The 17526-nt window shown below is 44.8% G+C and overlaps 1 protein-coding gene across 1 annotated transcript in view; it reads left to right on the top strand.

Moving 5' to 3' along the window:
* The window catches only part of RAB3B (RAB3B, member RAS oncogene family), a 62363-nt gene extending 48793 nt beyond the window's left edge, over nt 1-13570 (top strand). Inside the window, exon 5 of the mRNA XM_075616333.1 lies at nt 11767-13570. Coding sequence (XP_075472448.1) covers nt 11767-11954 — 188 coding nt within the window. The 3' untranslated portion in view covers nt 11955-13570. The remainder of the gene's footprint in view (nt 1-11766) is intronic.
* The last annotated feature ends 3956 nt before the right edge of the window (nt 13571-17526 follow it).

Below are 17526 nucleotides of genomic sequence, written 5' to 3'. Positions count from 1 at the left end.
AGCACCACTGTTACAGCTTACTTCCTTTTGAGCTGTACTTCTCATTGAGTGCTTATACCTGTATGAAGCACTTTACCCTCTTCTGGGATAGAGAAGCATATCTAATAAGCAGTCTTCTGGTGCGGGAAAACACCTTACGGTCCCTCTATTGCTAATGCCAATTATCGACTATGGGGACATAGTATATGGCTCGGCACCCCAAACCCACCTTAGCAAACTTGACACCCTCTACAATTCAATATGCGTTTTGTTCTCCAATGCAACTATAACACACATCACTGCGAAATGCTTAAAGAACTAGATTGGTCATCACTTGAGTCTAGGCGCAAAGTTCATCTTTCCCGTCTTGCCTTCAAATACTTTTGGGGCAAGCTACCCGTCTATCTGAACAAGCTCCTCACCCCTACCACATGCAGCACTTATCATCTGAGATCTGACTCCAAAAGACTGTTCATGGTCCCAAGGTTCAACAAAGTATTCGGCCGCTCCTCCTTCTCTTACCGTGCACCTCACAACTGGAACAATCTACTGGAGACCCTCACTAGTCTAAATTCTTTCAAAACTAAGGCTGTCTCACATTTTAATCTGGTCTGTTACTGTTACATACTCCTATAATATATATTATCTTCAACTGTGCATGCAATGTCTTATTGTAACGGAGTGCTCACCACAAACAAGGCTTGACCGCATGGCCGAGGTGGGAATTGATATATAACACCAACCCACAGCCGCGTGGGCGCACGTCTGGAGTGTAGATAGGTCGAGGTAGCCGGGTCGGGGTTGGAGAGGTATGGATGGTCAGAGATCCTTGCCGAGGTCGGGGTTGGAGAGGTGCGGATCGTTGAACGTACTTAGCCGTGATCAGGATTGGAGAGGTGGTACTTTGCCGAGGTCGGGGTTGGAGAAGTGTTGATCGTCGTTGGTAGCCAAGGTCAGGAGTTTAGAAGAGCGGAGTCTAGAAGAATAGCCGAGGTCAGAAACAGAGGAACTAGGAACCGGCGGACAAGACAAAACTGTGGCGGCAAGGGTAGCAGTAAAAACTTCGCACATAGGAAGTGCACAAGGTTTATGCTCAGCCGATTTGCCAGTGGGCTGGCTGAGCAAATATAGGACACAGGGACCAATGAGGTAACAGGCTGGAGGAGGCGCGTCAGAGAGAGTGAGTGTGATAGGAGGATACGGTGCAGGAGACAGGTGTGGGGAGGATCTCAGAGGCGGAGAGATGACACGGCTCGTGCGCATGCTGACCACGCGCTGCACACTGATGACGTTACCGCATGGGCGGAATCTGGAGCGGGACCGGAGACAGTAGTATTAACCTCCGCGCGGGATGCTCGCATGCGCCTAGCATGCCGGCTGGTCCCAAGAGAAGGAGAAGAGGCGCCATGGATGACGGAAGGAGCGTGGGGGGCCCGATCACAGGTTGGGGTAAGTGATGAGTGCGCCGTGCGCATCACGGATCCTGACACTTGTATATAATATATACCGTTTGCTTAATGTAACTATGTAACCATGTATTTGTCATTATAACTCTGTGCCCAGGACATACTTGAAAACGAGAGGTAACTCTCAATGTATTACTTCCTGGTCAAACATTTTATGAATGAATAAATACATTTATTTGAGTAGGCTGTAATGTATTCCAGCACCAAAGGTGTCATATGGCAGAATACTGCTTCGTAAATATGGACAACAGTCTTGGTAGCTAGAAGGCTACAATATATTGTTGATCACCTTCCAGAAGTTTGCTGGATTTGATGTATTTTAGTAAAGATTGCCAGATTGTATTCTGCAGGTATTGTATCTGTAGTTATTAAGACCCTTGGTAGTGCCAGTTACTTAGTATCGTTTCCACAATGCATCGCTAAAATGGTAAAGCGCAATAAGGTCAGATGTAACCCACGGAAGCCTGGCTGAATAACGCATCTGGTAGACCAGAGTGTCTCAGGGGCTAACACTCTATGCGTTTCGCTGTCAAAGAGCTTCGTCATCTCCTGACGAAGCTCTTTGATAGCAAAACGCGTAGTGTTAGCCCCTGAGACACTCAGCTCTGACGCGTTATTCAGCCAGTGTAGCCGCAACCGGATGTGACGCGGACAGACCAGAAGTGACGTATCGGGGCACAGAGAAGCCTGCAGTACAGACCCATTGCGCGCAGAAACTTCAGGATAAACCGTGAGGACACGGAGGAGATGCCAGCAGCTGGGGGAAGCACACAGTACAGCAGGGACCCTGTTCCAGCTCTACCAGAGAGACAAAACGGAGCGGTAGCAGTGAGACTTATCACACAGTCAATTGTTTTACACACAATAGTGTTACATGCTGTTTTTATACTGCACACAATGCGAGTGTGCTTTTTATCTTTTAAACATATAAAGTTAAATATGTTTTGATCTGCACTATGGTCCCTTTTTCTTTTACACACTGAGGTTCCAACTTCCTGACTCTCAAAAAAACAAGCTTGCCTGAGGCTGTGACGTGCCTTTTATTACCTGCCACACCGTGAGTAGGAACATCATTAGAACCAAGACCTAATATGAAGTCATCTTGCACTTGCATCTGCACTTAGTTGTGTTTCTCTTTGTATTCTCCCAGGCTCCCCCTGGATTTTAGAAGATATCGGTGAGAATTATGGCATTACGCTTATGTAAAAGACACCATGCCCTTAGTTCATCCAGTTTGGGAAACAGGCTTTGAATATTTATATGGGCGGCTGATAGCCCATTTTGGAATTTGAAAGGGGCATTGTCGGGGGTACCTTCCACTGTGCCCCCAAAGGAATGTTTTTGACCAGTGTATCGTGCCTGTGCTCAAGTATAGATTTGAAACATGAACCTTAAATGCAAAGACAATTCAGAAGCTTCGGACTACTCAAAGAGGTATGGAGAGATGCATGCTGGGTATTACCCAAAGACACAGGAAAAAGAATGAATGGCTTCGAAACCAAACAAAAGTCTGTGACCTCATCACAAGGGAGAAAAAAAAAGGTAATGGCATGGACATATCGCAAGAAGAAATTAACATCTCGTTGGACAGGGATAGTACTCGATTAGGTTCCAAGGGATAGCAAAAGACCAAGACGACGACCAAAAGGAAGATGGGAGGATAAAATCATTTTGTTTTTTGCTGGAGCAACGTGGAGAAGAGAGGCTTGCAAGAGCAGTACCTGGAAGATCATTGGAGAGGCTTTCACCCAGCAGTGGGCTCAAAATGAAATACTCACATATATTTGGCAATATAAGATACTGCATATGCTGTTACTCGGGGAGATTACATGGGCACATTTTACCTTCGCATCTATTTTCTTTTGAAATCGTCTGGTGGAAAATGCTAATCCTGGCATTAACGGCGTTGAATATAAATTACAGTTTCATTATAAATGTAAAATGCTTTCTTCCTGCAGATTTTCAGGGGTGGGGGATAATGTTTAATTAAAGAAATATAATTTACCACTGATCTTTTTCTTTTTAAATTAAATTCCTGATGGGATCTCTCCCCATCCTGTACCTGCAGATATCTGTGGAGTAAAAATACATACGAATTCTGGTTTTTGTACCAGTTTCACTGCTGGAGTCTTTGATACAGGAGTTCTAAACAGTCAGGAATCTGGACAGTTTGGTAAATAGAAATAGACTAGGGGAATGCCAAAAACAATAGTATAATATATAAATATTCCTTCATATAACCGCTCCCTATAACTCCTCCTATTACTCTATATAACCGCTCACTATAACTCCTCCTATTACTCCATATAACCGCTCCTATTTCCCCATATAACCGCTCCCTATAACTCCTCCTATTACCCCATATAACCGCTCACTATAACGTCTCCTCTTACCCCATATACCCGCACCCGCCTATAACTCCTATTACCCCATATAGCCGCTCCCTATAACCACTCACTATAACTCCTCCTAGTACCCCATATAACCGTTCCTATTGCTCCAAATAGCTCCTATTGATCCCTATAACTGCTCCCCAAATAGCAAACTGACTCTTGAAGGGATAACATGCCTACGTACATTGAGGTTTAGTTGGTAAGCTCTTTGGAGCAGAGACTCTCTTCTCTCCATTCTGTACATAGTGCTCACGCTGCGTTATATTTGGTTTGCTAGCTCTGTAAAATGCGGTGTTCCCGGTTCGTGCTATATAAATAAAAACGTACATAATTTCACTGTGGGATACCTATGACCCATATACGCAATATGAACAGTATATATTATGGATGCACTACAGTTAAGGTTTGATCGAGACTTCCATTATGACCCCCCTTTTTTCAGTTGCTCATAACTCTAAATAAAAATCATCTATCCATTTGCTATGTTGCATTTCAGGTCAGATTGGTAAGGTGAATGTTTGTGGAAAGTTTGAGCACAATCCACTCAGTTGTTTTTGAGTTACATGGGGAGACAATATTAGGTGTAGCCTATAGTGTCTGTAATACATTCATAGATACTAGAATTATGTGTGTGTATATTGTGGCAGGACGGCCTCGCGGCAGGGTCAGTAAGACACTTAGAGGGTTAAGCTTAATTACAGTGGTTTATTATCCACAAGTCAACTAAACAATAGGCACACTGTCCCTTTAAGAAATCCAAATCATAAAATAAACACCTATTCCCTTTAGGGAAACTAACTAACATTACTGTAGTCCTCCCTAACAGGGCCACCAGCTAAGCTGGTTCCCAGCCCAAAAAAATGCACTCTTATATGCAAAAAAAACAGTCTTTAGGCACAGCAGTATAGTATTTAGTTCTTAACTGGTATGTTGCAGGGATTCCTTCACAGTATCTCCATGTAGCTCCTCTAGCAAGCCAAGAATGCTGGTTCCGGGGAGCAGGCTGTGTCCAGCCCGTAGCAATCTTTATCCTGGGTGGGAGTCCCAGCTGGACCCGGCAGGCTTGCTTTCTGCTGTCGTAGGGTCCAGAACAACCAGAGTCCTTCCTGGTTGGGAGAAGCCTCTCTACCCTCCTGGGGAAAAACTAGCTCCCTTGCACAGGCAACTTCCTACCTTATAAATCTATTGCCAAATCAGGAGTCCAGTTTGATTGGGTGCAGGTGCACGTAGCCTCTCTAGGAGGAGGTTAAAGGTTTGTATGCTGGAATCACACACACATGCCTCTCACTCCAGCATACCGAGACAGTGACCTTTGTATTTCCCTGAGGAAGGTCCCATTTTGGAGGACCGAAACGTTGGGTTTCTTGATGTACCACTATTTTCACTAATACACTTTGTGAAGTTTTCTTCAATAGAGTGCTGTCTCTTGCTTTACCAGACCTCGGAACGGTAACGTATGTCTATAAATATATATATATATATAATAAAAAACCGAATAGACGATACCGTTCTGTGGCTAACTAAATGCTTTTATTTGTGTGAGCTTTTGAGATACATTGAACTCTTCTTCCGCCGGTGTTACAATGGATAAAGCAAGAAAGGTTTAACTTAAAAACAGTGCATCTTGGAATGTTATCTGTGACTGAAACCTATCCCTCCCCCTGTACTGTATGGAATTTATGACTTGAGGTGTTAAATGGTCCCATATATATATATGACACCGTGAAGGGGGCCGCCATCTTGGATCCTCAGTCGCACATGCGCAGAACGGGCGGTTGCGCCCAGCGCGCATGCGCAGACCATAGGTCGCGCATGCGCAGAACGGCGAAAATGACGATTTGCGCATGCAAACAACTGAAAATCGCCGGATCCGCTTTCCGGCGATTTTCACTATACGGCGGGCCCCTGGAACGGAACCCTCCGTATACCCGGGGCCCTCCTGACACAGGGCAGGTGAACATTTGTGGAAAGTTTGAGCACAAGTCGGTTGTATCCGTTTCATACAATTTTATAACATGGGATTGCGAGGTGTCCATGAACAATTTCATAGTGAAATAAATAAATGAAAGAGTCCTGGTGATCAATTGCTATATATTGTTGTAACAGGGGACTTATCCCTGTTCACAAATGTGCCTCTAATCCAGCAGTGTGGTGGTTAACTGCTGGTAGGCAATTAACTAACACCACCTGCCTGATTTAGATGGCTTAGAAAAGCCTGTCTTTTGAGACAGGAAGTGAGACTCCTTAGCTCACGTGTGAGCTGAACAAGGAAACAGAGCAGAGGTTCTTGAGTCTCCCAGGAGAGACTGACGAAGAGAACACAGATCTCTGGAGCTGACAAATAAGACTTCTAAACCTGGATGCTGATAATCCGGAGAAAAGGCAGCAACCGTGGAAACAGATAAGACTTTATTTTCCATTGGCTGTTGTCTATATATATATATATATCTATATGACTTGGGCTGATGAATAGCCTGGGTAGCCATCCAGTTAAAAGGGGCTGGAATAGAAGGATACATATATGCCAAAGTGGAGATAGGTTTTCTTTGTTTGGCTCACTATTTCGCTTATGTTGATTGATTTGCTGTGTTTTAAGCGACAGGCACAATAAAGCCTTGTTATGATTTCACCTTACAACAGTCTCCATTGTGTACCTCTGCACATGTCCTCCTACATATGATGTCACACATTTGGGATGAGAGGAGCCCTTTGAAGTTTAAAGGGCTGGAGATTGCCGCTGGAATTTTTTTTTGTGCCTTTGCCTGCATACAGTCTTGCAAACAAACCTGAGCAACAAAAACAAAGATTCACCTGCAGCAGAGATCAGAATTAAAGGGATACACACCCAGGCAGGAAACTTACACTGCACTGAAACCTACAAAACCACAGATGGACTCTTTTCCCCAATCCCAAGAGGAGAGAGACTGCTGAAGCAGCTAAACCTTATTTGCCTATCACAAAGTGTAATATGGTCATTGAAATAGGGGTTTTGCCTTCCAGCCATAGTCAGGGTTCAAGAAGTGAAGTCAGCCCTTAAAAAGGGATAGGTGTTTGTTGTTTTCAAAAGTTTCGCTGAAGCAGTGAATACAGATGGTGACCCACGAGCCGTACTGATTTTGCAAATAAAGGTTGCCACACCGCATAGGGCTACCAGCTGTGAATGGAGAATATGCAGAAAAGTGTGAAAATTGATACAAGACTGTGCTGAAGCAGGGGAATTTGCTAAGTGTAAAATTGCCCTACAGGGGAAAAAGGGATTGCTGAACTGTGTAAAAGGTATTCCAAAGCCAATTGCTGAGTCTTGAGTCACCCTGCCGGGAATGAAAGAAATATTCCACTGCAAAGAATGTTTTTTTTTCTGCAAGTAAAAAAAGTCTACCTATGTATCTTGGGAGCAAAACAGACTCCCCAAGTGTGAATGCCATAATACCCAAAGATGAGACTGAAAATTACTGAACTCAAGCAGAAAACCAAATTCTGTTGCTGAAGCGGAGGTATTGTACCTAGCAAGTAAATGGTGTAAAGCAAACAGAAGTTTTTTTCCTAGCAACTACATATTCAGCATACCTAATGAGAGATTACACCTAGCAAGTAAATGGTGTAAAGCAAATAGACGTTTTTACCTAGCAACTGCACATCTTGTATACCTGATAAGAGAAAATGCATGCACGACTGCTGATATTGTAAAACCTACCCAAGAAAGAAAAGTCTACAGAGATGACTGTGAGAGCTACGACCTCTACAAGCAAAATATGCCCACCTGTAGGACTACCACAATTGGGGGTTCTAGCAAATACAGTGGCAACAGCTGCAATAGCGCCTCCTGAGGTCAGGAAGAAAATTACACCTGATAGCCTAAAAATGGAGGACAAGATGCAGCGTTCCTGTAATGAACCCTACCCCACGGAAGAGTGGCCCTTCCAGTCCAATAAAGAGGAAAACATCTCTTATGGGGAACCCAAACCGAGTCACACCAACAAAACACCCCAAGAATGGCGGGGATCCCTGAACTCGGTACAAACCGAAAAGACCGCTCCCTATGATGACGAATATGATCGGCGGGAGAAAGAGCTGGAGCAGTGGATCACCGAATATTTCCGTCAGCTATTACAGTTGCAAGAAAAGCCAGGTGGATTCAGTGACGCTGCTAAAATTTTGAATGAAGATGGAGACCCCAGTATCCCTGAGGGGACGGTGTCATCCAAAACAAAAAGGCGAAAAAAGAAAAGCGGTTCTTCACTTACCGTGGAAGGAACAGACACATCTGCAGATCTTGCGGAGGAAAAGGGGGTCCGAAATGCCCTGCAGCCTAGAGAAAATGGAGAAGTCGTCCCGCGGATGACCGAATATCCAGAGGGCCCAAGACAGAAGTCGTGTACCCCAAAGAAGTGTCTGTCCAGTGCTAATAGTGAAAAAACCTCAACCAACCATCCCAGGGAAGCGGAGCTGGAACCGGTGAGTGACGATCCCTTGACCAGCCCTGGGGATGCCCTGAAGGTTGCCAGGCGTGACTGTGATCGGCTACGGGAAAATAACGTGAAGCTACAGAAAGATGTGCTCACAATGTACTCTTTGGCCAGGACAGAATTGGACGATCTCAAGACTGAGCTAGATACTGCAAACTCTACTATTACCGCCATGGATGAAAAGCAGAGCCAATCTGATAAAATGATGGCTAAGCTGAAGCGGAAGTATGAGGAGGCACTGAAGCAGATGACAGTCTTCCAGCAAGAGGTTCACACTCTTCGCATAGAGCTGAATGCCTCACAACAGGAGGTCAACAATGTCCTGACAGAGGTGGACGTATCTCAGAAAGAGTTTCAGATACTCCGCAGAGCACTGGATGCCTCACATCATGAGACCAACAGTTGCCGCACAGATCTGGAAGTTTCCAGAAAGAACTACACAGTCTCACTGAGGAGCTGGACATATCTAAAAAAAACTATTGTCAATCTTGATACAGATCTCAAAGTCTCTAAGAAGGAGCTTCAGACCCTCAACCTAGAGAAGGAAGTCTCACGCCAGGAGATTGCCATTCTCAAAGCAGATGTGTGTAAATGGAAGGAGGACTGCAAAGAAGCCCTGAAGAATACAGAGACTGAAAAAGGAGAAAATTCAAGATTAAAAAGAGAAAACTTAAAACTGAAAGAAGAAAATTTTCAATTGACAGACGAAGTCAAGGAAAAGTTTGAAGCAGAGCACCGACTGCAGAACGAACTGCAAGGTCTGCGTACACACCTCCAGTATGCTGAGGAGAAGCAGCAAACGCTGCAGGAAGAAAAGCTGCAGGCTGCTAAAGCAGTACAAGCGCTGCAGGAACGTCTGAATACCCAGTATGTCCCCACAGAGCAGTATGAGGAGCTAAAGGCCACGCTGCATATCTTCAGAGCATCGTTGGAAGCGGAGCTTCGATACCAGGTTACTCTGTATGAGAGGGAGCGTGTGAGAGCTCAGAAACTGGAGCAAGAGCTGGAGAGACAGAGAGACTGTTCCATTCCCTTGAGTCAGTACACCAAGGAGAAAACAGACGCAGCGGCAACCTTAACGACAAAAATTACAGAGCTCCAGAATATGAAGGAGACACTGATACAGACTCAGAGAAAGCAAAGTGCGCAGATAAATTCCCTGAGAAGAGACTTGCAAGACGCACTCAAACAGGTTGAGACTCTGCAGACCAGTAACTTACAGATTCCTACAATACGGAAAAAGGTATTGGCTCTGCCCAAGCACCAGTATCCCACAGTAACTAATGCCCGTGAGGACAAGGGTACAGTGAGAGTTGGGGACTCCACGCACCTTCAAAACTAGATTATGAAGTTTGAGCCACCTAAGAAAGCACTAGCCAAACCTACAGCTGCCCAACAGGCAACAAACAGAGGTAGGAGTGCAGAATCAAAGCCAGAAGAATCCTTAGCTGAGAAAGCTGAAAAGATAGGATGTTCTCTGGAAAGGGCGGTGGAGTTGCAACTCGGTCCCAAAGAAGCTGAACTGGCGACTCCGTTGTGTGGAGGAGGTGCAGAAAGACCGCTTCAAAAGCGGAAAACTCTAAGGGCTAGTCCTAACTGCTCTACAACTGTTGCCATACAGTTTGTCTACAAAAAGAGGAGTGCCCGACGCAACAGAAATCTCATGACCGCGCACTCGGTAAAAAGACTTTACTTGGAAAAAGTCCTCCTCGAGCGACTGAGGAGTGCTGATCTCAAGCACCTTTAGGAGGAGACAAAAATAAACTGGAGAAAGGGCTCCAATCCCAGCGGGACAGAGGGTTCTCTTCCTCCATTCACTCTCATTCAAGTCACAAAGATCTCGAATGAGAGTGGAAGGATGGGCTTTGGCCGTGGTAAGCCCGAGCTTCCCACAAACAGGGGAGGTATGTAACAGGGGACTTATCCCTGTTCACAAATGTGCCTCTAATCCAGCAGTGTGGTGGTTAACTGCTGGTAGGCAATTAACTAACACCACCTGCCTGATTTAGATGGCTTAGAAAAGCCTGTCTTTTGAGACAGGAAGTGAGAATCCTTAGCTCACGTGTGAGCTGAACAAAGAAACAGAGCAGAGGTTCTTGAGTCTCCCAGGAGAGACTGACGAAGAGAACACAGATCTCTGGAGCTGACAAATAAGACTTCTAAACCTGGATGCTGATAATCCGGAGAAAAGGCAGCAACCCTGGAAACAGATAAGACTTTATTTTCCATTGACTGTTGTCTATATATATATATATCTATATGACTTGGGCTGATGAATAGCCTGGGTAGCCATCCAGTTAAAAGGGGCTGGAATAGAAGGATACATATATGCCAAAGTGGAGATAGGTTTTCTTTGTTTGGCTCACTATTTCGCTTATGTTGATTGATTTGCTGTGTTTTAAGCGACAGGCACAATAAAGCCTTGTTATGATTTCACCTTACAACAGTCTCCATTGTGTACCTCTGCACATGTCCTCCTACAATGGTCCATAGGATAAAAACCATAGAAATTCAATTGAAAAAACATTGTTAAAGTGTAGTTAAGGTTTGTAAGCAAACCCTTCGAAAGTCTGTAAATGTCGTAGTTAAGGTGATACACAACCTTAAGTCCCCCATGCTTTGCTGGTGTTATCATACATGATATCACAGAAGACATCACAAATGACATGATCCCATCACATCAGTGAATGTGGGGTGGATAAAGGTTGTTATGGAATTGGTTTACATCACATATGTCAGCATGTATGTAGCACGCTAAAGACTGCTATACCACCGTGGACAATTTCCACTCCAACCAGCACTGACAACTGTTCTTTCCTCCAAAACGATCATCCCAACCAAGCGTGAGGGAGCAGTGTGGGTGGGGGGTATTGAGAAGCCTGATACTTGTGGCATGTGGAGGGTGGGTAGAGAAAGGGATCAGAGAGGACTGATACTTGTGGGGGGAGGGTGAGGGTGGAGGGATAAGGGCTCTGCAGATACTTGGGGAGGCAAGGGGAATAAAGGGATCACAGAAGCCTGATGCACCTGCGGGGGGTGGGGGAGGGGAAGGGGGGAGTGAGAGACATGCTTGGGGGGGGGGCTCGCGAGAGGGAGAACGTGATTGGAGAGGCCTCATGTTTCAGGGGAGCAGGAGGAGAGGGGGATCAAGGAGGTGTGATGTTTGGGTAGGTGCGGAAGAAAGGACAAAAAAGCCTGTTGTTTGAGGAGTGGGCTGGGGGAGAATGGGCTTTGTGTGTATCAGTGTGTTGATGTCTGTGTACTATATGTGTGTGCTTCTGTATGTGTATCGTGCTATTTTGCGCATACCGTGTCAGAGTGTGTGTGTCACAGGGTGTGATAGTGAATTTGTGCAGTGGTTAAAGTGCATTATGGGGGAGGATTTACAAATGGCAGGCGGGAAGCATCACAAATCTGTGCTGACAAAATATCTGCTGCTGCCTGACGCCACTTTTCTTGCAGGGTTTGAGTTCTTCGAAGTCAGCGCCAAGGAAAATATCCACGTCAAGCAGGTGTTTGAGCGTCTGGTGGATATAATATGTGACAAGATGTCTGAGAGCGTTGACAGCGAGAGCGCCATGGGTGGCGGCGGGAAAACCATACGCTTTACAGACTCGGTGCCTCCCATACAGCAGAAGTGCTCCTGTTGAAGCCCCGGGAGTGCTCGGCGCCTGATCCCCAGATACAGACTATTTTACTGTTTTTGCGACTGATGAAGAAGTCAGATTCATCAAAATTCGGCTTACCCACGATGTGTTTGTAACTGAACAGAAACCGCTGCACGCTGCCGAGATATCCTACTCATATCGACTTCATCCATATCCTGCTCATATCAATCCCTTACATATCCTGCTCATATCGATCCCTTACATATCCTGCTCATATCGATCCCGTACATATCCTGCTCATATCGATCCCTTACATATCCTGCTCATATCGATCCCGTACATATCCTGCTCATATCGATCCCTTACATATCCTGCTCATATCGATCCCTTACATATCCTGCTCATATCGATCCCGTACATATCCTGCTCATATCGATCCCGTACATATCCTACTCATATCGACCTCATCCATATCCTGCTCATATCGATCCCGTACATATCCTGCTCATATCGATCCCGTACATATCCTGCTCATATCGATCCCTTACATATCCTGCTCATATAGAGCCCTTACATATCCTGCTCATATCGACCCCGTACATATCGATCCCGTACATATCCTGCTCATATTGATCCCATACATATCCTGCTCATATCGATCTCGTACATATCAACCCCGTACATATCGACCGCGTACATATCGATCCTGTACATATCCTGCTCATATAGAAGAGCCCTTACATATCCTGCTCATATCGACCCCGTACATATCGATCCCTTACATATCCTGCTCCTATCAATCTCGTACATATCAACCCCGTACATATCGACCGCGTACATAGCGATCCCTTACATATCGATCCCGTACATATCCTGTTCATATTGATCCCTTACATATCCCGCTCATATCGCTCCTGTACATATCCTGCTCATATCAATCCTGTACATATCCTGCTCATATCAAACCCATACAGATCGATCCCGTACATATCCTGAACATATCGATCCCGTACATATCAATCCCTTACATATCGATCATGTACATATCAATCCCTTACATATCTATCCCCTACATATCCCGCAGTAAGAACTGCAATGTCCTAGGCGAGAAGCAGGTCTGTCTCCAGTGAGTTCATAAACAAATTGTGGAATGCTCTACTTGCTTTTGCTACTGTCTCCAGTGAGACACAGCTTCCCCATGGAACGTAACCATTTCTCATGTCATGCACCTTTTAAAATACAGAAAAATAGCGAAAAGTTCAATATTAACCCAAACTCGTCCGTTGTCATGAGTTTATCTGGCAGTGAAGTGCTTAAAGTGACTATTATGGTTACTTTTGCGTGATGTTGACACTGTGATGCGTGATTAGCAATCTTGTATTGTGATTTATAATCTTATCTAAAGACTAATATCTGTATATACAGTATACCTTGTGTTCCGTTTTAGCATCAATGCTGTCACTGTAGAATTGTAAATATATAAATATTTCCATATTAAAACGCTGTCTGTACGGTATCACGCGTGTGCTGACGGGATTTGTTTTATGTACATTGAAGCATATTTTGGAATGTAATTAAAATGAAAGCACTGAGCCATGTCACACAGTCTGTTCCATAAATGTAACAACTTTGCAAATAAATGTTATATTTCCATGAAACTTTTTGATTTGAGAGTTAAAACAGCAATAGAGGTTTCATTTTTTTTAATTACAGGTTTGAAGCACGGGGTCTCCGGACTTAAACTGCATTAATTTCAGCTCCGGTGATCCTCAGCTTCCAGAGATACTTACCTCTGTAGGTGCTTCCGGTATCCCTGCAACCAGGGAACTGTGTGCCTAACGAAATGGCGACGTTTAAATGTCCCGTGTCACACGGGTGGCCCTTGAGGACCGAGTTTGAGACCCCTGGTGTAATAGGCGTAGCAAAGAAAAGGCAGGTTGTGTGTTAGAGCAGGGGTGCTCAACCCCAGTCCCCAAGACCCCGCAACAGATCAGGTTTTAAGGCTATCCCAGTCAAAGACTGAGCCACCTGTGCTGAAGCTGGGATAGCCTTAAAACTTGATCTGTTGGGGGAGAGGTCTTGAGGTCTGTTGTTGAGCTCCCCTTTAGAGTAATGCCAGATTTACTCTTTCCGCCTCCCTGTCCTGATCTGCCCACGACACGTCTCCCATCTGAATGATCAGCGTGTTCCTCTGCGCTGCGCCTGCTGTTCTGCAGAGTTCGGGGTTTCCTGGGAATCTAATCACGGTTGATTAGATTAATCGCTTTCAAACCTTTAGCTGCACAGCTAATCTCCTCACCTGCCGCAGGCTTCTGTCTCTATTTATAACCTAATTACACCTCGTTCTGCTAAAAGTCCCCAGAAAAGTGAACTGCCCCCTACATGGAAAAGTATAAAACTTCGATTACATCAGGGGTAGCTAACTCCAGTCCTCAAAAGCTATCAACGGGCCAGGTTTTCAGGATATCCCAGCTTCAGCACAGGTGGCTCCATCACCCCTGAACTCTCAAGTGTGCCCTTGGGCTCAAAAAAGTTGGGGACCCCTACAACAGACAATACATACTTCATAGAGGTAGAGTTCTAGCAGCTGTATTGGACCAAGAGGAGTGTAGATTTGTTGTATGTAAAGAGAGAAATCTTCTTGTGCATTCACAGGTCTTCACATGTACAGAGCTTTCCAAACCTCACGGGTCTCTTCACATATAGCTTTCCAAACCTCACAGGTCTCTTCTTCACATGTACAGAGCTTTCCAAACCTCACGGGTCTCTTCACATATAGAGCTTTCCAAACCTCACAGGTCTCTTCTTCATGTGTACAGAGCTTTCCCAACCTCATGGCTCGCTCAGCTCGTATCACTCGATTTGAAAGCTTGCAGTCTCCTGCTGTGTTGGTCAGTATGGACAGTACAACCTCATGCACTGTACCACTCATTTTATTTCTATGTTCAGCAATGCTTTTGGCAGCAGTTTCCCATCCCCAGAGCTGTCCCATTCTTCAGATTTGACCCTCTAAGGGCTGTACTCAATATCGTGTAAAACTGCCTTCAAATATTATCCCTAACACTGTCCGGTGTATTGAACTTCCTTGCGTTATCTTAATTGAAACACAGCCAGCAATCGACATTGATGACAGGTCAGCCGTCAGTTAGCAGCACTCTGCTCTGAGAAATTCCAGGAGACAAACACAGTTATAGATTATACTGCCCTCTACATATACACAGCCAGTGCCAACCCGAGGGAGAAGCACTCCCCGCCTCCTGCAGGTGTGGCGATGCGTTGCCATGACAACGTGATGCCACATGACGTTCCGTTGTCATGGAAACATGTCGCCACGTGACGTCGGGATGCTGAGAGGATGCAAATGGTAAGTGCCTGCGTGCGCTCCGACCCCGGCGTCATCTTTATATGTTCCGAGTCCTGCGCAGCCTCGTCACGGTCGAGGGACATTTAAAGATGGCGCATCAGAGCGGCAGCAAGGAACATTGATAGAGCGGAGTCGCGGGAGAGGTCCTGCATGCCCTGTCCCGCGTGGCCGAGCGTCCTTGTCAATGTCCCGTGCAGCTGCAACTCCGAGTCCCATGCATGTCCGCCGCTCCATCTTTAAATCTCTTTCGATATTGATGAGGCTGCGCAGGACTTGGGACATTTAAAGATGGCGCCGGGGTGGCAGCACACGCTGCTTAATCCGTATAATTTTATTAATACAGCAGCACAGTTTACACAGCGCTTACAAGGTAAATAAAATACAAACAATGGGGAATAAGCCCTACAGGTAAATGACAATATAAGGCAAGAACATTCAGATGCAGTATTTCCTGGAAGTGTCATTTATTTACAATGGTTTTTAAAAAAAAAATACCAATTATTTGTTTGCTAAACAAAAAATCAATTAGTTTTAGTGGCAAAATTTGCCCCTGGTCAGAGAACCTGTTAAGGGAAAATGGGCAGGTTCATCTATCCAGCAAAGCTGACAGCAGCAGAACAAGCTGTAGCCGTTAAATGATTGTTTTTTCAGTTACAGGATTGTAGCAGGGAGTCTCCAGTGCTGAACGGAGTCAATTTTAGCTTCCGGGATCCCCTGCTTCCCGAGACACTTACCTCCGTAGTTGGTGCTGCTGTTATCTATGTGAAGTTTAAAGGTCCCGGTCATTCTGGCCAATAGGAAGCAGCAACGGATGACGTCACAGCTTCCTATTGGCTCACTGGACATTTGAAGCTGCCATTAGGCACACTATTTCTGTGACTGCAGAGATACCGGCACTGATACAGAGGTATCTCCGGAAGCAGGGGGTCCCCAGAGTTGAACTCGACATTTAAGCTCCGCAGACCCCACTTCAAAAAATTAAATAATAATTTAAAAAAAGATAATTTACGTTTTTGATGCAAGCCCCTATAGCAGGGATGGCCAACTCCAGTCCTCAAGGGCCACCAACAGGTCAGGTTTTCAGGATATCCCTGCTTCAGCCTAGGACTAGATGAATCAATCAGTAGTTGACTGAGCCACATGTGTTGAAGAATGAATATCCCAAAATAGGGGACCTGTTAATGGCCCTGGAGGACCCCTCTGTAGGGCAGTTTTGTTTTTTTGTAGGGTGAGAGACATTGTTGTCACGTCACCAGTCTACTAATATTAGGTTGTCACTGTCTGATAAGTTATCTCTTAACGACACATTGATTAGCTTTCCTCCCACAGGCTGTCAAATGAATGCAGCGGGCAGTGTAAAAGCAACATTTCAAATGCATCAGTCTTAAAATGTTTCGACAATTTGGCTACAAATTGCTAAAAAAAATAAATGTTGAATCTATAAACGGCCTAGTGCGGATATAAGGTAGAATAGAGATGTGGTAGTGGAGAACAAAAACCCTGATTTTCCAAAAAATGAGTAGAATAAAATAAAGTAATGATTTATTTATTAAAGCAATTGCAAGGAGACCAAAGTGATAAAATCTCACAGGCTTGGCCCAACAACTCAAAACACTTTGCATATATCAAAATCACTGGATATATTACGCAATTGCTATACAGCTAAACTAATGTAATGCCCATATAAGGAATAATTAAATATTGTGCTAAGTGAAACCATTTCGGCTTTTTCTCCTCTTATTATCAGCATATGACCCCTGATAAACAGTCTAGTGTCTGCCCCACTATCTCACTCTCCCCCTCATACTTTCCTTGCAATCTAGTCACAAACTGATTAACCCTTTCATCACCAGAGTAGTCTTTGTATACCAATGATAATCCAATTTCTCAGGCCCAATTTCCACACTTCGAGATGTATGTATATCTTTATTTGCATAGCACAATCTATGTACATAGCGCTTCACAGCAGTAATAAATATAAAAATATATAAATATAACACATAATGGGAATAAACGCTTCAGAAATAAAATAGGAAAACGAGTCCCTGCCCCGAAGAGCTTACAATCTAAGTGGTAAGAACGTACAGAGGCAGTAAGATTTTCTGGTAAGGGCGTCTGCAAGGGACCAAGGTTGATGTATGTATGAGGTGTACAGTATCAGCCAGTGGAGCTACCCATATGCTTTGTTAAAGAGGCGTGTTTTAAGATAGGTCTTAAAAAGGTGGAGAGAGTGCCAGTCGGATATTGAGG

The sequence above is a fragment of the Ascaphus truei genome, chromosome 10 (genome assembly GCF_040206685.1).
Source record: "Ascaphus truei isolate aAscTru1 chromosome 10, aAscTru1.hap1, whole genome shotgun sequence".
NCBI classification, from domain to species: Eukaryota; Metazoa; Chordata; class Amphibia; order Anura; family Ascaphidae; genus Ascaphus; species Ascaphus truei.
The sequence above is the reverse complement of the archived record's forward strand: the minus strand, read 5'-3'. Positions and strand labels throughout refer to the sequence as shown.